At 41.9% G+C, this 22,582-nt stretch overlaps 1 protein-coding gene and 1 non-coding gene across 2 annotated transcripts; both read left to right on the top strand.

The window, feature by feature from the left end:
- Nucleotides 1-22: 22 nt before the first annotated feature.
- Snx5 (sorting nexin 5) lies at nucleotides 23-19,337 on the top strand. The gene is made up of 14 exons (XM_032904323.1): nucleotides 23-130; nucleotides 364-446; nucleotides 8,519-8,623; nucleotides 9,339-9,449; nucleotides 10,401-10,522; nucleotides 11,775-11,898; nucleotides 12,734-12,829; nucleotides 14,431-14,536; nucleotides 14,625-14,700; nucleotides 15,622-15,661; nucleotides 15,756-15,842; nucleotides 16,834-16,993; nucleotides 17,922-18,007; nucleotides 18,641-19,337. The coding sequence occupies exons 2-14, from the start codon at nucleotides 396-398 to the stop codon at nucleotides 18,689-18,691; spliced, it is 1,215 nt and encodes a 404-aa protein (XP_032760214.1). The 5' UTR covers nucleotides 23-130; nucleotides 364-395; the 3' UTR covers nucleotides 18,692-19,337.
- On the top strand, nucleotides 4,313-4,551 carry LOC116902618. The gene has a single exon (XR_004388196.1). It is a non-coding gene; the product is annotated as a small nucleolar RNA SNORD17 (small nucleolar RNA).
- Nucleotides 19,338-22,582: the final 3,245 nt, after the last annotated feature.

Raw genomic sequence — 22,582 nt, 5'->3', positions numbered from 1 at the left:
GGCTGAGCAATAAATTCCCCCTGCCGCTGTGCGCGCTCTTTCTCGAGGCGTGCCTCGCTGGGAGAGGGTTCGGACCCTGCGTCCCCGTCCCGGCCCTACAGTGCTGGTGTCCGCGTGGCACGGAGCGAGGGTAGGCCCCGCGTTGCTTCTTTGCCCGGCTCCAAGATGGACGGAGCGGGGACGGGGGAGGCCGCTCTGGGGGAGCACGTGGCGTGCTACTGGCCTGCGCCCGGGGCTGCTGGGATGGTGGCGGAGTCCAGCGGCCCCCAGCCTCCGTCCGGCAGGGAGGCCGGCGGAGGCGGGGCCGCGGCCGCCCCTGAAAGGCGCCCCGGCGGCGGCCCAGCCTCTTCTTTCCTCGCACAGCCAGACGGCCCCTGCTCGAGGCCCGCGTCGCCATGGCCGCGGTTCCCGAGTTACTGGAGCAGCAGGAGGAGGATCGCAGCAAGGTGAGATCCTCCCTTCCTGGCTAACTGGGCTGGAGGTCCTGCTGGCCTCCCAGGGCTGGTTGTCCCTTTTCTGGGGTTCGGGCTGTTGGCGGTCCACAGCAAGGGAAGGGTTTGCAAGACCTGGAGGTTTTCCCCCACCCCTTTATAAATGCTTTCCAGTAGTGTCTCAGTGCACCCTCATTCTCTGACCAAGGAGAACTAGACGAGTGGGACCCCACTTCTTGAGCGCTTGACAGACGCTCTGCCAGTCATTCTACTGAGGCTAATGCTCTGAAATCCTTAGTGTGTTTTTTAAAGGCTCCTAAAACTTAAATCGACTTGGTAATTGCAAAATGGATCGGAGTTTTGTTTGCGGTTCCTGTCTCCTTTTAAGAAAATGGTTTTTCCGTTTAAAATAGTGGGGAAATTTCAATCGACAATCTGTAGCTTGTTTTTTTGCAACTTAGAAAACCTAAATGTGTCTTCGTGGAAGTTGTAATTTTTAGTAAATCCTGTCTGTTGATGTAACCCTCAGGCTGCAGATATCTCGAGGACTAATGCAATAAACGGAGATTGCTATATAGGTAATAAAGGATTCTACTTTTATTGGCCCTTAAAATTTGAATTTTCCCATCCGTACAGGTAGGTTATGGGTCAGTTTGTGGGCAAAATTGTCAGTAATGCGGGAGTTCTTAGGTTTTTCATAAGGACTGAATTTAGATTTTTAAAAAGTATCTTTGAATGAGCAAACTTTTTATCTAGTAAGCAAATTCGGGTCTGGAGCACCGGTTGGATTGTTCCAACAAGGGTATTGTATTGAAATAGAGCTTTGTGCGAGGTGTTTTATTTCTTTACACTAGAATTTTCTTTCCCCTGGCGTGTATAATAGGTACTGGGGAGAGGCCCTGATGGCTGTTTTTTTTCCTCCTTTTCTGGTACCCCTGTTTGTGTAGCTTGGAGCAGAATCAGTCAGCTATGTAAAATCACTTATCTCTACATTAACTGCCAGTAGATTTTTTTTTTTTAAAGTTCATCACCGATCAGCAAAAATGGACATTATTACAGGGGAGAAAAATACAACTTTCGCTTTTTCCTTTTGAGTTAAATATTGAGATAAATTACTGGTTTTAGCACATGGTTTCAAATTTGTTATCTGGTCTCTACTAGACTGGCAGATCATGTCTAGATGGCAGAAGTTATTTGAAGGAAATTTGGTATGTGTCAAAAGGGAACTGGAGTCCAACTTGGACAAATTTGTCAACTAATATATTTTGCAATTTTATTTAAATGCTCAGATAGATTATTTAGCTTGGCAGTTTTATGAAGATTGGATTCTTGAAGTTGCTCTAGTGACCAGAATCTAGTCCCTGGAGTTAGTGATTCTAAAGACTTTGGGGTGGGAGTGGTGGTGAGAATAAAACTCCCTTTATCTCTGAGCTAGCACTGAGGATTTTGAATGCTAGTAATGTGCTTTGGCAAAGTAGGAAGGCCTAGGAGTAGAGAGTTGAGTCTGATCTAGACATTTGAATTACTGTAAAATCTTTTACCCCAAGGTGTCCTCTCTTTATAAGCAGACTTTAGAGGCCCTATCGTGCTGGCGTATGTGTCTTACATAGAAAGCCTGTGCACTGTCAGCTCTTTAATTTGGTTCTTAGTTTTCCTTTAGTGTGGTATACAGAAGTAGAGATTTACCAAGTCTAGCTGGGATGAGGTATGTGTGTAGGTAGGGTCTCCATAGATAGACTAGGTTGAGCATTCTCTGACAGTGTGTGTCTTAGGGTTTTTTGAGATCAATTAGTCTAATGACTCTAATTTAGGGTAAAGCAAGTGTAACAGCATTGTTTTGTGTTGGTATTCTGATTGTTCTGGATTTTCTTTCTTTTAAGTTTGAAAAGCTTGAAACTTTTTTTGACTAGATGGAATCCAGCATTTGGAGGGTGGATTTCTGGAGACCATCGTGGTTGTATGATCCCAGGACAGCCAGTGAGAGACCCTATTAAAAAAAATCCTCTGAAAATAAATTTTCTGAAAGTTGAGCCTATTTTATAGCCCTTGTTTAGGTCTACATAACTCTACTCTCTAGTTTCTTTTTAAACTAGGGATTCTTGTTAGAGGGTTGGGAGGGTGTAGGAGTGGTAGCTGGTTTGTCCAACAGGAGCCAGACCTTGAACTCAGTCCTCAGTAACTGGTCATTTGACTTTTAACTTTCACTAGGTGGTTACATGGACTTAGTGAAGGATATTTGCTCAGATTTAGCGACAGACATTTATAAATGTAACTGCTGCTGTTTTGCCGTAGATGCTGCCTTTAAGAGTTTAGACAACAGCCTTGGACTTTGATCAGTACTGTAGAAAGTCTAAGTTTATCTTTTTTGTGTGTGCAGTGAAGTTTTTCACTGTAGTCATATGACTCAGGAAGTGTGGCTTCTCAAAGCTGCCCACGCCTTAGTTCTGGATCAGCAACTTGCACATGGTGTCTTAGTGTCTGTCCCATTTGTGAATACTCTAGCAGGTTATGATGTGTTCAGTTTTTGGCTGCTGAAACTAGCCTACCCACTTAGAGGATTTTCTGGGTTTGATTTACTGTGATCTAAGTTTACTTGTTGAGATTTTGTAAGTGACAAACTCAGGCTTTCTGGCAAACCCAAGCACTGGTGTTTTGGAAGCCTGTCCTTTCCATACTAGACCTCTAACAGTTTTACTGGAGGTGGCAGTAGCCACCTCTCCTATCTGTAAACATTGTCAAATGTTGTTTGCACTAAACAGATTTGCCCTTAACGGGCTTTCTAAAATGGGGTGACATTTGCTTGCAAGGGTTTAAATCTGATAGTTTGTGAAAGGGGAGGTAGTGTGCTACATGAAGTTTCAACTGTTGAGCATCTTTGTCCTTATCCAGATATTATGAGGAACTTTATCAAAGGAGGGTTTCTTCAAGTTCTGTCCACTTAGTGTAGCTGTTAAAACGGTACAGCTGTGTTTACTTACTGTCTTTGGGTGATGTAGCTTTGGACTTTGGGAACCTGAGGTTCTTTTTGTTATAACATTCACAAAGCATTGTGAGAATTGCTATTCACCTAAAAATAGAGTAATGATTGGGTTTAAAGTCTGGTGAGTTAAAGTTGGTGAGTGTGGTAAAGTTGGTGAGTGTGGCTGCCTGAAACGCCTAGTATACTACTCAGGATATATATATCATATATATCATAGAATAGTAGCACAGCACCACCCCACCCCACTCCCTTTTAAAATTAAGCTGTCTGAACATTGTGCTGTGTTATCAAACCTGTTGCTTGAGTGATTAAGTTAGAACAGTTTTGTGGGTATCTTGAAATAGTAAGTGTTCAAAGATGTAGTGTGGTTACAATCCTGTGATTATTTCAAGTGTTTGAGAAGACAGTTTTCATTCTTTGGGATCGAAGGGAACTATAGGACAGTTGTAAGCTTAAGTGTTATCTAGTGGAAACATTTTCTGTTTGATCTGACTTTCCAAAAGTGACTTTGTTGTCAACACATTACCCCCCTTGGTTTCTGTTTGTTTTCATTTTTAAGTTTGTGTTGACACTTAAGGGAGTTTGTCTTCCATGTGAGTCGTGGGGATCTAAGCAGGCTTGGCCACAAGTGCCTTCTTGCTGGCCCAAACACCTATTTTCTTTTTTAAAAGATTATGAATGAGTGCTCTAACTGCATGTACACCTGCATGCCAGAAGAGGGCATTAAAACTCATTATTGATGATTGAACTTAGAACTTTTAGTCCCTTCTCTTAACTCTTCCATTGGAGACCCCATTCTGGAATTGGGATATTTTATGATTATTTGAAAATAGTCCAGATAGCTAAGATCTCTTGATTACTTAAGTCAGCAATTCAGCATAGTGCCCGGGCTTGCAGCCTTGTGAAATGATGATTCTGTTTATCCATTCGCTGAGTACGCTGCACTGACCTTCTTCCCAGTCCCAGTTCCTGTTCTGGGAGCTTGGGGCTGAGTAGCCTCCAACCCTGCAGTCTGCGGTGTTCTATTGTGGATTGCTTGTGTGTTGGCAGACTACTACTGGTAAGAATGGCTAGTGTCAGCAGGGATGGCTCCCTCTCTGGGTTCCATCTCACCAAGATGAGTGGTGCAAATCTGATCACTTCCTGCAGCCCTTCTAGTTCCTTGTTCAGCAGTTATTTTTCACACTTATCTATTGTGTGAGTTTGCACTTCCCACTTGTTGAGGTGCAAGCATAATGGCCTGACTTGCTGACCCATTTAAAGGGAGAGTTAAAGGACAGGGAATGTTAGGTAGTAGAATTTTTCATAAGACTATTCCTAAGTATTATGTATTTCATAACTGTCATGTAGGTCTTTCATATCTGAATATCTGTGACAAGGTGCTTTTATTTAGATTTTACTTCTTTACTAATGAGTACTTCCTTTGGAGAAAAATTCGACTCATGAGATATCTGCTCCTTTCTAAGAAGAAAGACCATTCATAGACGACTTAGCTTCTTCACTCTCCTTGGCAAAGATTTTTCTTGGGCAGTAAAGGACTCCTTGGAGTGAACAGAATAACTGAAGGGAGGGTTCATTGTTAATATGTGCTGGGTAAGCACATTTTTCTACATTAGTAATAAGAAATGGGGAAAAATCATTGAAATAGAAACAACTACTTTTTCTTTTAAGGTAAATTTCTTTGTAGTGACCAAATAGAAATAATAAGGATTGATATTTTATACATGTCCCCCACCCCCACCAAGGTTTCTCTGTGCCACTTGTCCTAGAACTTGCTCTGTAGACCAGGCTGGCTTCTGAACTCGAAATCTGACTGCCTTCTGTCTTCCTTGGTGCTGGGATTAAAGGAATGCCCCCACTGCCCGGCTCTGTATGGCTTCTTAACACTGTAAAATGGGACTGGATAACCAGTGCACTTCTGTTTACGGCACTAGTCTAAAGCAGAACGTGAAAGCACTGTGGTGATGGAAGCAGTTTCCGGGTCTTTTTTTTTTCCTTCTGTTTTGAGGTTTTGAAGTAATGGCTTTAAAACATTTTATCTACTTAATGTTGGCTGACCTCATCCCTGGTCTTTTGCGACATCCTTCTAAGTGTTGAGATTATAGACATGCACTGTGTGTGTGCACATGCACACAAAAACTTACTTTTGCAAGAAGCAATAATTAAAAGCCAGCCTGATCTGTGTAGGAAGTATGAGACCTTCCTCAAACCATAATTAGCAATGGTAAAACCCCTCACTGTGAAGTAATAGCCAGTAACTTAAGTGTGCTTCAAGATTGCAGAAGAGGGGCTGGCTCAGCCTGGAACAGTGCTTGCTGTTCTTTCAGAACGTAGCAGTTAAGTTTCCAGCACCCACGTCCATAGCTCATGCCCTTGACACCAGCTCCAGGGAATCCGATCTGGCCTTGGCAACAAAAGGACATACATAATAAAATTACTTTTTCTTCACAGGATTTATGGCTATCTGAGCTGACAATACTCCAGAGTCACTAACAATCTAAAAACAAAAAACCTCAACACCAGAAGCCTGGTTCTAAAGTATGCTTAACCCCTTTGAGGGGTTAATTGGGGGTGGTATGAGACTCCTAAAAACATATAGACTGTTGTTAGTGCCCTTGGTTGTTCTAGAGGTGGAAGGTAAGTCTGTACTACTTCTGAAAACACCATGCAGTTGAGACACAGGTCCCAGAGGTCCTCTTAGCTGGAAATGACTGGAATGGAAGGAACCTCTTTGAGGACTAGCTTTCCTGGTACCATACAGATTTCCAAAAGGAGGAAAGCAGTCAGCATTCCTACAGTCATGATGCCTGTGAACAGCTTTGACCAGCATGGCACGATAACCCTAAGAGTGCAGTATATTGGCTTGCATAACTTAATGGTTCTTTAGTTAAACTTAGGATTCCCTGGAGAAGGAAACAAACAGTGCTTGAGATTGGAAATCTAGCAACATACCCAGGCCTAGTGAAATCATAAATCTTGGAAAGAAAACCCCATAAATGATACTTAATTACATTCGGAATATTTTTTTCCTGCTAACCACAGGTATGTGTAGCTCTCACCCCTATGCAGTAGAAAGACTTACAGAAAAATCATAACTAATGAAAATGCAGAGTTATGGAGGCCATTCACAACTGCTACATCTGCAATATAACTAAGGCTCTTGGATTATTGCAGAAAGGGGGGCAACAAGATTATAAGAGCCAGTGGGATAGGGGGTATGTATGCTGTGTGTGAAAAACTACACCTGTGAAGTCTCACTAGTATATCTGCTTAAATATGATCTGAACAATAGGCATGCTAACAATAGGGAATTTCAGGAGCCCTCAACCCTACACAAAGAAGTTCAGACAACTAAGGAATGCCGAGAGTGGAATAAATAAATATTCTGCCCTGTGGAGGAAAACACCAAATGGCCAGCCCTGAAAACATAAAAGTAACATGCGTGGATAGACTGAGCAAGTTGTGCTTGTATTTAGGAGTGTATGTAATGTAACAATAATGAAAAGGGTGGCCATTAATATGAACAATAAGGCGTATTATAGGAGTGTTTGGAGGAAGGGGCGAGGGGTATAATTATAACTTTAAAGATGTGTGAGAGAAAGGTGACAGGAAGCCGACCACCCTTTTATCCTTTGGCCTGGTTTATTTAGCAAAAAGGCTTTGGACTGCTGGGTGTTGGCTTTGCTGACTAAGCATAAACTGGAATGCTGAAGTTTTCATCCTACTTGGTGATTCCAGAATGAGGATACAAGTGCTGACATAGAAGATCTAACATTGCACAACTTTACTGCTGGTTGCAGCTATAAGTGGTAGGAGCTATATAATATACCCTTTTGTGGTTGTCTGTGAGAAGATTAAAACTAGATGGTAGTTATTCAGTGGCGGCCACTTCATTGTCTGTCACTTTGCCTGTAGTACTTAAGAGAAACCTGCTCCCTATCCCCTTTGACCTACTATAATTGCAAAAGTAGCCCGTGAGTTTCTATAGACAACTGAATTTGCTTGGCTAATATGAGCAAAAGTGAATGAATTATCAGCATATAGCACTGTGATTCTCAGCCTTTGTGGTCTCATCAGAGAGTTATATTACAATTCATAATAGCAATGTTAGTTATGAAGTAATGATGGAATAATTTTATGGTTGGGGGGGTCACCACAGCAGGAGGAACTGTATTAAAGGGTTGCAATAATAGGATGGTTGAAAATCACCCATATAGCATATTAACTAAAAAGGCTAGAAACTAGGTTTTGTAACTTATTTAAGGATGAGGAAATAAAAAGTTAGGCTGGGAGGTACATACCTTTAATCCCATGCCTTTAATCCTGTCAGAGGCAGGTGGATCTGAGTTGAAGGACAGCTAGGACTGCTACACAGATAAGTCCTGCCTCTAAAAACAAAAAAAAAAAAAATAAGAAAATGGATATTCAGAAGTATGGACATTATTGCTGAATTCGAGAAAATACACTGTAGCCTGACTGCCCTGTCTATCTACCAGTGCTAACATTTCTAAAGCCTGACATTTGGCTTTATTCCTCTCCATCTGACTATATAACAATTTGGAAAGATGGAGTGGCCAGTTTGCCTTTGCAATTTGTATATTACTTTTTAGAGGCTGTGTCTACTTAACACTTACAAAAGGAAGGTTGCTTACCATAAATGCCAGAACTAAGCAAAATTGTGATCCCTTGGCCTTCTGACTTTCAAATATGGCCAGCCTCTTAACATTATTATCTAGTTATCAGGAAATTCATGTTTTATAGGTAAGCTTATGGTTCTGTGTTGGTTCATGTGTGTGTTTGTGTGTGTGTGTGTGTGTGTGTGTGTGTAGAACTATTTTGATGTGCATGTTACTTAGCCACAGGTTGTCTACAGGAATTTTATGTGTTTGGTGTTTGGGAGACAGGTTTCCCTAGCTCTGGCTAACCTTGAACTCAGAGATCTTTTGAGTGCCGGGTTATAAAGGCTTGTACCACCGTTTTGATCTTTGGAGGATTTGACCTGTGGTTAGCCTGCCATGGGTCACATCATTGAAGAACACTTGCTGGTTCGCCTTCTCCAGTGGGAAATGATTTCTGAACATGTAACTAATATGAAAATGTATTTCAGTTGAGGTCTGTGTCTGTGGACCTGAATGTTGACCCATCGCTTCAGATTGACATACCTGATGCACTCAGTGAGAGAGATAAGGTCAAGTTTACAGTTCACACCAAGGTGAGTGATGAAAATAATTACTGGCGCTGGGCCCATTTTTAACAGGGTGGGAGAAATTTTTTCCTCCTTTTTTTTTTTTTAAGATTTATTTATTATATATAAATACACTAGCTGTTCGGACACACCAGAAGAGGGCATCAGATCTCATTACAGGTGCTTGTGAGCCACCATGTGGTTGCTGGGATTTGAACTCCAGACCCCTGGAAGAGCAGTCAGTGCTCTTAACCACTGAGCCATCTCTCCAGCCAGGAGATTTCTTGAGCTGAAGTGGCCACTTCCTAGGGGCAGTGTGGCATACTGCTGAGAACTTGAACTTCTATCTTGCTTGGGACCTCCATATGTGCTGTGCTTCAGTCAGTTCCCTTCTGGAACCTCAACAGGCAAATGTGCAGCCAGTTTTCATTTGCACATGAGGCAAATCACTGGCGTGAAAAGGAAACCAAGGACAATTTCCAGAACCATAGTAAACTGTAGTGAAGACACTGGGAAATATGGTACTTGCTGTTCTGTTTTTTATAACCTGGGGGAGGTTCAGGTTCAAAGTTGTCTCTTACTAGTATAATCTTCATATACAGCAAGCTTCAAAACGCCTTGTGGAAAGAATTTCCTAGAGATGAGAATATCTAAGCTACCTAGGTTATTGACTTTTTAGATCATATATTGTTGTACTCCTTGGGTTTTGCTGTGTCTAAAGCCATTTTATATCTCTTTACAGACCACACTGCCCACATTTCAGAGCCCAGAGTTTTCTGTTACAAGGCAACATGAAGACTTTGTGTGGCTGCATGACACTCTTACTGAAACAACAGATTATGCCGGGCTTATCGTGAGTTCATTTTAGAAAAGAAATAAGCTATTTTCTTGTGCCTTTTTGAGTAAAGAGGCCACATATTTTACCATGGTTTGAATTAAGTATATGTGTCTGTCCAGGTGAGTGGGTGCCTACTAGTCAGATCTCCTGGAGACAGTGATTTCTAGCAAATTTCAGAATTGGAACATGCAGTAAAATGCCTCAATAGTACTTAGGGTGAAGGAGACAGTTGGCAGAACTTTTGGCTAGTTTTTAAATGAATTCAAATAAACAAATGTCCAGCTGGGCAGAATTAAGAATCTGCCCAGTAGTGATTTCTGATTCTTTGGCATGAGATCTCGGCCCAAGATGACCTGATTTTGAGTTTCCTCAGAATGGTGTTAATTCTAAAATAAATTTGTTTTTGTGATATGGAGGATCAAACTTAGGGTCTTAAACATTAGATAGGAAGTGCCTCTAATTTGGATCTCTAGCACCAATACTCAAATCTTTGGAAGTAGGGGGAAATTCCATTGGATGTGAAGGCTTGTTCTGATTGAGTTATTCATTGTTAGCATTAATTGAACCTGTTTTAAGCTGACAGCAAAGAAATGTATGTGCACTATGAAGTTTTGCCAGTTGTCTAAAACTGAAGAGATAGCAATTTGTGCTCAAACATGGGAGATTGTTTTTTGGTTTTTTTAAGACAGGGTTTCTCTGTGTTTATGGCTGTCTTGGAATTTACTCTTGTAACCAGACTGGGCTGGCTTTGAACTCAAAGAAATGCCTACCTCTGCTGGGATTAAAGGAATATGCCACCATGCCCAGCATGGGATAGTTCCTTTTTAGAAAGTCAGGAAGAATAAGGTTTACATGAAAAGAGCTGACTTAGCTCCAGTGGGGTGGCCATATGAACTGGCAGGTGAGGTGCAGCCACCATCGGCACTGGCTGGGATTGGGCACTCAGATTCCTTGCCTCTGCTACAGATCCCTCCTGCTCCTACAAAGCCAGACTTTGATGGCCCTCGAGAGAAGATGCAGAAACTGGGAGAAGGTGAAGGGTCTATGACAAAAGAAGAGTTTGCCAAGATGAAGCAAGAACTGGAAGCGTGAGTAAATTTTCTTGAGCTTTGCCTTGTGAAAAATACATATTCAGAAGAAACAGTTGAAAAACCTGATATTAAAAATGTAACCATTGGTTGCCTCATGCTGGTTCCTAAAACTACATTTTATAGTTTGACCTGTTACATGATGTGCTTTTGGAACTTTGCTGATGGATTGTAGCAGATGCTGTTTACAAAGTGTTCTCAATGACCACATAAGAGAGGGGCCATGTTGACAAATTACAACAGATCTTAAACTTTGCACAAAAAAGCATTCAGGTAGTTATGAAACAAAACATAGTATAATGCTATTTAACTGTCTGAAAGGTTAGGAGAAAAATACTGTACACATTTTCTCCTTAAACTTATATATATATTTATATATATATATATATATTTTTAAGATTTATTCATTTATTATATATAAGTACACTGTAGCTGTCTTCAGACACACCAGAAGAGGGCATTAGATCTCTTTACAGATGGTTGTGAGCCACCATGGTTGCTAGGAATTGAACTCAGGACCTCTGGAAGAGCAGTCAGTGCTCTTAACCACTGAGCCATCTCTCCAGCCAGGAGATTTCTTGAGCTGAAGTGGCCACTTCCTAGGGGCAGTGTGGCATACTGCTGAGAACTTGAACTTCTATTTTTTTTTTTGAGCTTCTTTTTTTTTTTTGTAAGTGTGTATATGTCAGTGCCCCTTGGATTTCTTTAACCTGGCTCAGAAGTACTCTTTCTACTATTAGCCTGCTATAATCAGTTGCCTTTTCGTCAGGCCTGTGCTAACAGTATGCTCATGTCCTTGAGAATGAAAGGTTTCTTTTTTATTTAACTTTTTAAAAAGTTTTATTTATATGGTAGTACACTGTGGCTGTTTTCAGACACACCAGAAGAGGGCATCGGATACCATTAACAATGGTTGAGCCCACCGTGTGGTTGCTGGGAATTGAACTCAGGACCTCTGGAGGAGCAGTCAGTACTCTTATTGCTGAGCCATCTTGCCCTTGTGGATCATAGCAGTAATTGCATGTAGGTTTAGTTTCTCAGACTTAAAGCAAATTCGATTACAGTGGCTTTTTTTTTTTTTTCCCCTTCTTTGGTTCATTCCACAATTACCAGGTTGTTTAAGTCCAGTCTAGTTGCATTGTTTTTCCTAGTGACCATGAGCAGAAGAGTAGAATTAAATAAGGAAGTGAACTGTATTGGACAGGAATTGAGCAATGTAAGCTGAGTTCTTTCTTTGCACATGTCTTTTCAGTGAGTATCTCGCTGTCTTTAAGAAGACTGTGTCCTCCCATGAAGTCTTTCTTCAGCGGCTTTCTTCTCACCCTATTCTCAGTAAAGACCGAAACTTCCATGTTTTTTTGGAATATGATCAGGATGTAAGGCAATTTTTCTGTTTTCATGCTTGAAAATAATGAGCTTCTTGTGTTTGCATTTATTGTTACAGAAAAAGTGGGAAAAACACCTTTCTTCCTTTTTAGATCCATTAAAGTTCACTTTCTAAAAACTACTGAAAGAACATTGACCCACCACCCACTACCCCGCAAACTGATTTTCTTCCTTCTGTTTAATTTGTTGTATGTATCTTTACTTCAGGTTATTGGCTTTTTTAAAAAAGATTTATTTGTTATATAATAAATACACTGTATTTATAAATAAGTGTATAAATAAATAATATATAATAAGTACCCTGTAGGTGTCTTTAGACACACCAGAAGAGGGCATCAGATCTCATTAGAGATGGTTGTGGGCACCAAGTGGTTGCTGAGATTTGAACTCAAGACCTTTGAAAGAGCAGTCAGTGCTCTTAACTGCTGAGCCATCTCTCCAGCCCTTGGCTTTTTCCTAACATGCCTTTTCACATATGAAGTAAGCCCCAACTTCCACATGACTTTAACCCCAGCAGATCTGTGAGTTGGAGGCCAGTTTACATAGTGAGTTCTAAGGCAACTAGGGCTACAAGGTGAGACACTTTCTAGAAAAGAATATCTTTAAATTCTTGAGCCCAGTAGTAGTGGAATCAAGCAGTAGCTCTTCAGAGACCTCTGGGTCTTGGTGCCACCATGATTCAGAATGTTGGGCTAGCTGCTTGAAATATGATCTGTATTTATTCTTAGCTACTTAATATTTTAGATGTTACTTGTGATTACTTGATTAAAAGATGCTAACAAACAGATGCCATGTCATAAAATGTTTTGGAATTTCCTTCCTTAGCTAAGTGTTAGGCGGAAAAATACCAAGGAGATGTTTGGAGGCTTTTTTAAAAGTGTGGTGAAGAGCGCTGATGAGGTCCTTTTTTCTGGAGTTAAGGTAAGGCATGGACAGTTTCGGGAATTCTTGCTTTCATAGAAATAGGTAGCTTTTATTTGGAGGGGAGTGTTATATAACAGGTGTTAACTCTTAGGAAATGGTTGCTTTTATCTACTTTTGCTTTTTCCAGTCAGAATTTCCCTGTAGCTCAAGGAACTCTTTTCTTTTAAAGATCAGAGTGGCCTTGAACTCAGCTCCACCTGCCTCTGCCTAGGGGGTGCTGGGATCAGAGGCGTTCACCTCCATGCATAGCAACTTTGATTTCTTTCCTCAGAATACTTTCTCCAACATGGAATTTGGGGGTGAGGGGGTCCTTGAGTCTTGTTTTTTTAGGATGTAGGGTGCTCATTTATGAAAAAGAATAAGCATGGACTCAGGTCTGTGAACCTTAGTATTAGGTGAAGGTGGCCTGTGTCTAATGAAAACAGTAAGGGTTGGGGGTAGCTCTGCCTCATGCCTGCAAGCCAGAGTGGGCTGCCAGCCATGGATGATGTGGAAATGTATGGCTTAGCTGACAAGTATCAGAACTGATCTTTCTGAGATGAGGACTCAACTAGGCAGCCTTGGCTGGCCTGGATCTACCTGCTTTTTCCTCACAAGTACCAAGATTAAAGGTGTGTGCCACCAGACCTTGTGGGATAAGTCTTATTTACATGCTATGAACATGCTATGAACTTGGAAGAAGTGTTTACTAATGGTATATTGAAGTAGTGGTTTTTAGATTGTGTTAAGATTGAAGTTAAAGGGGTTGGGGATTTAGCTCAGTGGTAGAGCGCTTGCCTAGCAAGAGCAAGGCCCTGGGTTCGGTCCCCAGCTCCCCCCAAAAAAAAGATTGAAGTTAATATTGTGTGCTTGGCCTTTTGTTGAGGAATGTAAAATGTTTTTGACAATTATCCGGTATCTGGACTTGATTAGTGGAGCCCAGAACACAGGTGCTAAGTCAAAAGGGAAGGTTGGAAATGGTGTTTCTTAGGCAATATTTTATGGGTTTTGTGTGTGTGCATTGTTGGTTTGTTACTATTGGCAAAGGCTTACCAGGAATGCCTAATTGTTAGTCTCAAATCAGCCAAATTAAAAAGAAAAGCAAGCCCATTGGACACACAATTGGATACATTGGTATCAAAGCTAGGTCAAGTAGGCAATGTCCCACCTGACATGCACTAGAAGAATTATTGGCTTGTGGAGGATGTCAGTATTTACTTGCCATTCATAAACTTAAATGATTTCTGCGCCAATTTAATCTGTTAGCCCCTGATTGTTTTTGTCAGTCTTGAGACTGACAAATATTAAGTGTTAGGATAATCTAGTCTGTACAGGTTAAACTTAGGTGACCATTTTGTTTGGTTTGGGGGTAGGTTCTCATTGTTCCATCCAAGGCAGACTAGATTCTTTAGTCATCTCCTCAGCCATGAATGTGCCAGATACCTGTATTTTCTCTAATATACATAACCTTTTTTTTTTTTTTTTTTTTTTCCGGGGCTGGGGATCGAACCCAGGGCCTTGTGCTTGCTAGGCAAGCGCTCTACCACTGAGCTAAATCCCCAACCCCTTCATATCCCTATTTTTGACATTTTGGTTTAAGCCCTTTTTCCTTCTTTTAGGAGGTGGATGACTTCTTTGAGCAAGAGAAGAACTTCCTTATTAACTATTACAACAGGATCAAGGACTCCTGTGCTAAAGCGGACAAGATGACCAGATCTCACAAAAGTAAGTAATGCCTTTACTCACTTGGTTACTTACACAGCTCTGATGTGTGCCTGCTATGCTCAGATACAGTATCTGCTCATTTCTCCAGATGTTGCTGATGATTACATCCACACTGCAGCCTGCTTGCATAGCCTGGCCTTAGAAGAGCCCACAGTCATCAAAAAGTGAGTCTTGTGTGCTGAGGTGTAGGTGTAAGTAGAGCGCTTCCCTAGCTCATGCAAGGCCCTCAGTTCAAACCAATGAACTCACTAAAGGTGCACGTTCCTGCACTTCTAACCCAGGAGGCAGGAGAATCAAATACTCAAGGTGATCCTTGGTTATGGCAAGTCTGAACTATATGAGACCCTATCCCTTTTTCCTTTTCATTTGTTTTTTGAGGCAGTGTTTCTCTTAGACCAGGCTGACCTCAGACTTAGATCTGCCAGCTTCTACCTCTCAGTAGCTTGTTTGAATATTTATCCTGGAACACGAGATTAGCAAATGTGGTTTCCAAATCTAGTTTCTAGCATCCAAGGCTCAAGCGACCTTCCCTTGTTCATGAAGGTGTTCTGTGGTTATCTTTGGCTCTTTGCTTGGTGCTTTTTAAATTTGTGTTTGTCCTGGGCTTTTTGGGTGTGAGATATTTTTTTCTTACACTTTTGGAAGTTTCAGACAATTGAATGGCAGGTGAAATAAGTGCAATCTATTGTTTTGTGGCACCTGTCATTGCTAAATCTTTGCACTGATTTTGGTTAAAGTGACATTTTGGATTTGGATCATCTCTAGACAAGATGACTGAGGCTGATAAGTAAACTATTGTAATATACTCACTCTTTGCTGTTTGAAGTAGCTACTCTGGTAAATTCACCTGTTCAGTTTTTTTTTTTTTTTTTTGAGACAGTTTCTGTGTAGCCCTGACTGTCCTGGAACTCATTCTGTAGACCAGGCTGCTTCTATCTCCTGGATGCTGGCATTAAAGGCATGTACTACCAGTGCAAGCCCTATAATTCTCGACTGTAGTGGTATTCCGTGTTTTAAGAGTTTTGATAAGTTTATTTATCATAGAGAGCTAAGACCTTGAACTGTGACCTTCTGTATACTTTCAGGTACCTGTTGAAAGTTGCAGAGCTATTTGAAAAACTTAGGGTAAGAAGTTTTGTGTTGGCCTTGGTAGCATTTAGTTAAGGTACATAGATTTCTGCCTGGGTGGTGACTGGTGACCTTTGTTTGTTTAAAATAGAAAGTGGAAGGTCGAGTCTCATCAGATGAAGATTTAAAACTGACAGAGCTCCTCCGATACTACATGCTCAACATAGAGGCTGCAAAGGTAAGGTAGAATTATCCAGCCCTTAGCACTAGTTCATCTTGCCATAACCAGAAATTTAATCCCTTTGGGTTAGAAAGGGAATGTTGCTTTATTTTGAGGTACACTTTTTGCAGTGTTTCATGTGTGCATGTGAAGACCTGAGAACAAACAACCTTGTGGATTTTCCCTCATTGCCACACAATTTTTACTCCTTAGTAAAACGGGTCATTTCCTACATCTCAGAAATTTTAGGTTTTGTGTTATGTTAGAAATAAATATTTCCTTATTTCCAGCTAGGTTCCCTGGTACTGATTTCCAAAAATGGGATTTGTGGGGCAGGCTCTTGTGTTCCTCTATCTAGGTCATGGCTCAGTGGCATTCTCCTGAACACCATCAGCAGTAAATAAACATGTTTGAAATGCTGAGTTTCATTTTCTGAAATATCTTCAGTTACTGATTCAACTAGAAGGAAGTTTTTGTATAGATAAAGATTATGAATGATCTTTAAAATGTCAAGAATTCAGTAACCTCATTTTGGAGGTCGAGTTTGTTTTACTATTTCCCTCTCTGCCCCTGCTGCTGGGGACCAGACCCAGAGAATGCTAAGAAAGTACTGTATTAATAAGTGATACCAGTCTCTTGTGACAATTTAAGATTATCCTGGATAAAGGGCTAGAGAGATGGCTTAGCAGTTAAGAGTTTGATATCTTATACCCACATCAGGTGCCTTAGAAACAACTGCCTGTGCCTCCAGCTCTAGGGATCTGGTGCCTCCAGACTCGTGTGTACAGTTATTTCCACATAGTTATAAAAATAAAATCTTTATGCAAGATAGAGAAATGGGCTAAAGTCTTGCCATTTGCTATTTCAAAACTGTCGACACTGTGGATGCTTTCTAGACTTTAAGTGCATGTGTCTATTGTGTACATATGTCTAGACATTTTCAGCGTATGATATTCTCTTTGTTCTTTGGAGATTTTTACATCATGACTTCAATCATTTTTCTTTCCAGGATCTCCTATACAGACGCACAAAGGCCCTAATTGACTATGAGAATTCAAACAAAGCTTTGGACAAGGCCCGGTTAAAAAGCAAAGATGTCAAGTTGGCAGAGACTCATCAGCAGGAATGCTGCCAGAAGTTTGAACAGCTTTCTGAATCTGCAAAAGAAGGTTGAGCATTTCTTTTTTTTTTTTTCAGAGCTGGGGACCGAACCCAGGGCCTTGCGCTTCCTAGGCAAGCGCTCTACCACTGAGCTAAATCCCCAACCCCAGGTTGAGCATTTCTTGTGTAGTTAGTTCTCATTTGGGCACGAGTAGTACGAATGTAAAACCCCATAGGCTGGGGTAAGAGCTCTAATAAGCAGCCTCCCTAGCATTTGTGAGACTAGGCTTGTTCCCAGCAACACAGGAAGGATGGATTATAACACTAGAGAAAACTCAACTGTTTCTGTTGGGGAGGGGCTGGAGAGTACCAGGCTTCAGTTGACGCCCCTTCATGATCTGAGCATGGGCAGGAATGTGAGTGCATAAATGCATGCACACAATAATGGAGTAATTATAAAAGGACACTAGGATATTAGAGTTATGAACTGAGGAAAAGCAATGTGGGAGGTGGGAGAGAATTCATGTTTCAACATCAGAGACAATAGTGGGTTATCTGAAAGGAATCAGTGAGGCAGAAATGGGATCTTCGATAAACATGCTTCCCAGATGAGATCCTGGTCTGAAGATGTGACACCAGCAATGTCGAAGAAAGGCTAGAATGTGAGGGTATGGTCTTTTCCTGGGAGGATCTCCATGTATCTTGCTTGGGTGGACATGAAACAAAATTAGAATATTAGGTTTTCCTCATATATAAATGTAATTATGATAGGACAGTGAACTTGACTCGTGTCCTCAAGTTTTATAAGAAAGCATGGTCATTTGTCTAACCCTGGCAGCTGTACTGAGTACTGCAGCTCTGGGCAGTCTTGAGCTACAGTGGTTCTAGTGTGTCCTGACTGGCATGAGGTCGTTTGTGAAGGGGGTATTTGGGTGCTGTAACGGGTGGGAAACTTTAACTTGTAGTTTGGTAAACTTTAACTCTTTGTTCCCATAGAGCTGATAAACTTCAAACGGAAGAGAGTGGCAGCATTTCGAAAGAACCTAATTGAAATGTCTGAACTGGAAATAAAGCATGCCAGAGTAAGTTGGCTGTCACCACACCCACAGGCCTGACAGCCCCTGCTCTGGTTATTGTTAGTGATCTCTAGTGAACCGTGTGTACTAGTGCAAACCTTAGCGTGCTGAACTCACAGGCCCACTTCTGCCTGTTAAGTGTTAGGACTGGGAGTAAAAACTAAAAATGCTGTTCATTTTCCTGTGGGGCATACTCAGTGGTGGCTCAGCAAAGAAATAGCACATGCTTGATCCTGGTTCTTAGTTGAACTGTGGGTTGAAAATTGTGATATCTGCAAAGGGCTCTCAGTGCAGGTTTGGTTTCCAGTATCAGCCATCCATGGACGGGTTTTTGACAGTTACTGGCCTTTTTAGAGTATTGTGCAAGCCTTCCTCAAGGCTTCCGCAGTTTTAAACATTACAGCACCAAGTGCTTAGGCAAATTTGTAATTGGGGTCTTGTAGAAATGGCCACTGGGTTTTGGCCTGGAAACCTCTGACTGGCAGGGTGTGGGCAGTGCTAGGTAGTTGTACCTTGGGATTTCATGGAGAATTTGTCGGTCTGGTTTGGTTACTTTTCAGATTCAGAGTTCATGAGGAAAGCTGTATCTGGATTTATTTCATTCACTCATTTCTTTCCCCCCCTCCCCCTTTTTCCTAGAACAATGTCTCCCTGTTGCAGAGCTGCATTGATTTATTCAAGAACAACTGACCTGTCTTTACTCTGGAGGAGGCCAATGTGAAAGCCAGCATCACTTGCACTTAAATCATTACTGCTAAAGAAATAGCTTTGACTAGTTTAAAATCATGTGAATAAATATTTTGATTTCTAAAAATCTTAACACTTAACCATGTTGGTTTAAAAATATTTTCATTGCATGTTACTTGGACATAATTAATCCTTTTCTTATGCATTTAATACCTCAGAGTAGGTAGAATCTAATGATTCTCCTATAGATGTCAGGAATGACTGATAACTGGTATAGAGATGTGTGCCTTCTGGGATTGAGAAGCAATAGCCTGGCCCTTGTCTGTCTCAATATTTCCTGTGCCCCTACAGACATGTCAGGTTCGAATTATAACACGTGGGAGCTGTTTGTGGGCTGGTGGCAGACACTCTGTTCTTTAATTAGGTAGATTTTGCTCCCTCTTGTCAAGATCACTTCAGATGCTTGTACAGTAACAAGCAAGAAGACCTCATGTTCTTTATACATCCTTACAGCTCCATTTTTGTAACTGGGAATAAATACTTGAGAGAAAAGGAGAATCTAGGGTTCTTAACACTCCCTGATGGTGGGGCATGTGTGTTTGTGCTTTGGATGTTTTTATAAAGTATATAATAAAAATAATCCATGTTATCATTTGGAGTGTTTTTGTAGAAAACTAACTAGACCATCTCAAAGATGCTGTTTAGGCATTTCCACAGGTAAAAAGGGTTCATTATCTGCCCCATCTTGTAACTTATTAATCCTTGGATTGAGCCAGGGCTTTGTGTAAAACCTTACCATTGAACAGTGTTCAGCCCTCAGTATATATTTCCTTACCTGTCACTCCTAGACTGCTCACAATTGCACACACGACTCCATTCGGGTGGTTCGGGTGCCTGCACCACAGCCACACAAGTATGTGAGTACCTGTGTGAGTATTGGCCTTGTTCCTCCAACAGGGTTGGTTGTTGCATGTAGGTTAGAGTCCTAGCTCCACCTCCTGCCTGGTATGCAACCAGCTGAAGCTTAGTTGGTTGAAGCCTTACACAGCTGTAGGTTGACTATTTATGCAGTGTCTCCTGGTTGGTCCAGTAGGCACAGAGGGAGCCTTATATATACCTGAGACATGAATACTACTCAGGCTGCCATTGGGTGAGATCTCAGTGCCAGGATGTCACACAGTTCTGTGTCCTTGTTTCGCTGCATTGGAGACAGAAGACCTGGGTCTTCTGTAAAGTAGTGTATCCATTGAAAGGTATATTTCAGAGGGAAAATCGTGTGTTGTGTGTTTAATTTTCTGCCTATAGACAGCAGGCAAAGCCCAGTCTAGAACTGGGTGGTCTTGGCCTGAGAACTTGAGCTCATTTAGCTAAAGGTCAATCATAACAGGAGGGAAAATGCCTAATCTCTAGTACCAGAGTAGTGAGACTGAGTTCCTCGTCCAGAGCCTTCCTGGTTGAGGCCCTTGTGTTCTGTAATTGCAGCTGTGAGGAAATATTCAAGGATAGGCCTTGCGACCTGTCTGGAGCATAGCTGAAAGTGAGGTCCAGGGACACTCTCCCCTCCACCCAGTTTACCTCAGTACTTGCATGGCTCTTGTCTGCCCGGGGTTGCCTAGTGTTTCCTGCAGATTTGGTTAACTGAGAAATAGCTATTTGTATTACATATTTGATTGGAGCAAATTTGAACTAAAAGTAGAAGACCTGTTTCACTGCAGGAAAAGGTAACAGTCAAATATTCCTTTTGGAGCATTTCTGGATGTTTACAATTTCTCTTGGGGAATAGAGTGCTTTCGGAGAAGGTTGGAGATCACACCCTAGGCCAGTGCCTACCACTGAGCTCTGCTTCTACCCTCCCCATGGAGTGGTCCCCAGAATGTTTCCAGAGATTTAGGAGATTATATTTGAATGTTACTGAGTGGACCTGGCCCTGTGTGTCACACACAATCAGAAAACGTAGGATGTTGGGTGTCCTTCCAGCTGTGGGCTTTGGTGTGCTGAACAGAGGTCACTGGGCTTTTCCTGAAAGCACTTTTTACCAGCTGATTCTGCCTACTCAAACTTTTAAACTTTGTTGAGTACTTCTTAAATTGTTAGTTTTTGTGAAAAGCTCTTTAGTTTCGATGGTTATCAGTTCTTGCCCATGTGCAGTAATTGGTCTGATGAATGGAAAGGGCATCTTTTTGAGAGGTTTCTAATATCAAGGGTCACGGGTTGTATAGAGTTTGAGCTTCTACATGACATGTTTTGGTGATAATGTGCATGAATGGCCACTTGTTAGGACTGTTGACTGCAACTGGTCTATCATTTGGATGGGATTAGAAATGGCCTGGGGCTTCATGGTTTGCTTATCCCGGCTCCTTCATGTTGCAAAATCATAGGAGGGAACAATTTGATAGCCCCAAAATAAGGCAAAGTCTACTGCAGCAAATGCAAACTGCTATCTGGTCAGCTTGGGTGTCAGTAACCCAGGCCCAAAGCTGTTCTAAGCCTGCCTCGCCCTGCTTATTCAGGGAGGTTCTTGCAAAGCAGTTTAGAGCTTTACTGGAGAGTAGTTACTTCAAGCTAGAGCCAGCTTCTTTGAGTCCAGCTGGATCCAGTTGCAGTCACAGTTGATTGAATAAGGATCCTGACTTGGGATGTGAGAGACCATGGAGAAAGTCTGGCAAGAATAGATGTCTGAAAGGCATTCTGAAGAGACAAGAAAGGAACCAATGAGAGTGTATATAGGCTACGTGCAGAGAGTCAGGTGAAGTGGATTTTGGCCTGGTGTTGAGTACTGGGGAAGGACTGCTGCCAGCTTGCAGTGAATCCCAGAAAGCGTCTCTTGGAAGTCTGTTGGAAGTCAGCTGGTTATCTGCAAGGCTTTGTGACTCCTTTGACATAGTCTGAAGTGTCACACCAGGAGGCAGTGGGAGGAATGAGAGCTGAGGGCACTTGCTGCTTGGAAGGGCCCTTGGGCTGAGCTAAAAGGAGAGTGAATAGATCTTCATCACCAACAACTTGACTGGAGTCTGAGCTTAGCCTAGGACTCCATTCAATCTCTAGCCCTCACTGTTGGCCACTCTAGAGTCTGGGTCTGCTCTAGCCTGAGTGCAAGCTATGAAGGGTTGGTGCTGAGTGACAACTCCCAAGTACAGAGCAGAGGAAAGTGTTGGGGGTTCCTCTTGGAAACCAGCTGCAGTTGAGTGAGAAGCCAAGCACAGATGTCCTGTCTCTGTTAAGTCCCGGCTTCAGGTCATCTTGAATGAGTGATGAGGTCTCCATAGCAGAGTCCACTGAGTCTGTCAGTTCTGTGATGAGGACTTGGAAGGTAGCTAGTGCAATTGAGGGTCGGAAGTTTAAAGTTCATTTTCTTTTTTTTTTTTTTTCCCCCCTCCGGAGCTGAGGACCGAACCCAGGACCTTGAGCTGGCTAGGCAAGTGCTCTACCACTGAGCTAAATCCCCAACCCCTAAAGTTCATTTTCTAATACTTAATTTACATCCTAATTTTGGAGGCATATGTGCACATGCATAACCATGCATACATATGTTCACCTAGGGATCAGAAATCAGGACCTTGTGCTTGTTGATTTGATTATATGCCCAACCATTGAGCTATATTCCCAGCCCCAGATCCAGGCACACTCAGATCCTATGTTGTTTGTGTTTTCCTAGCTGAAGGCCCCCCCAGCACTGAGTGACATAGACGATTCCACTGTCTGGCCTCCTCTGGCTTGGCTAATGAAACAGTGCTGGTTTCATGCATCTCGTTCTCAATGGCCTATACTCAGCAAGTGGAACTGGGAGTCTTCAGCTCTCTCCCTTTTGTCTGCCCCACACACACTCCCATTTTTGTCTGCCATAGTCTCAGGTTCCTAAGATCCCTTATGCATCTGGGCCTCCAATACTTCCCA

The sequence above is a fragment of the Rattus rattus genome, chromosome 5 (genome assembly GCF_011064425.1).
Source record: "Rattus rattus isolate New Zealand chromosome 5, Rrattus_CSIRO_v1, whole genome shotgun sequence".
In the NCBI taxonomy this organism is placed as follows: domain Eukaryota; kingdom Metazoa; phylum Chordata; class Mammalia; order Rodentia; family Muridae; genus Rattus; species Rattus rattus.
The sequence above is the reverse complement of the archived record's forward strand: the minus strand, read 5'-3'. Positions and strand labels throughout refer to the sequence as shown.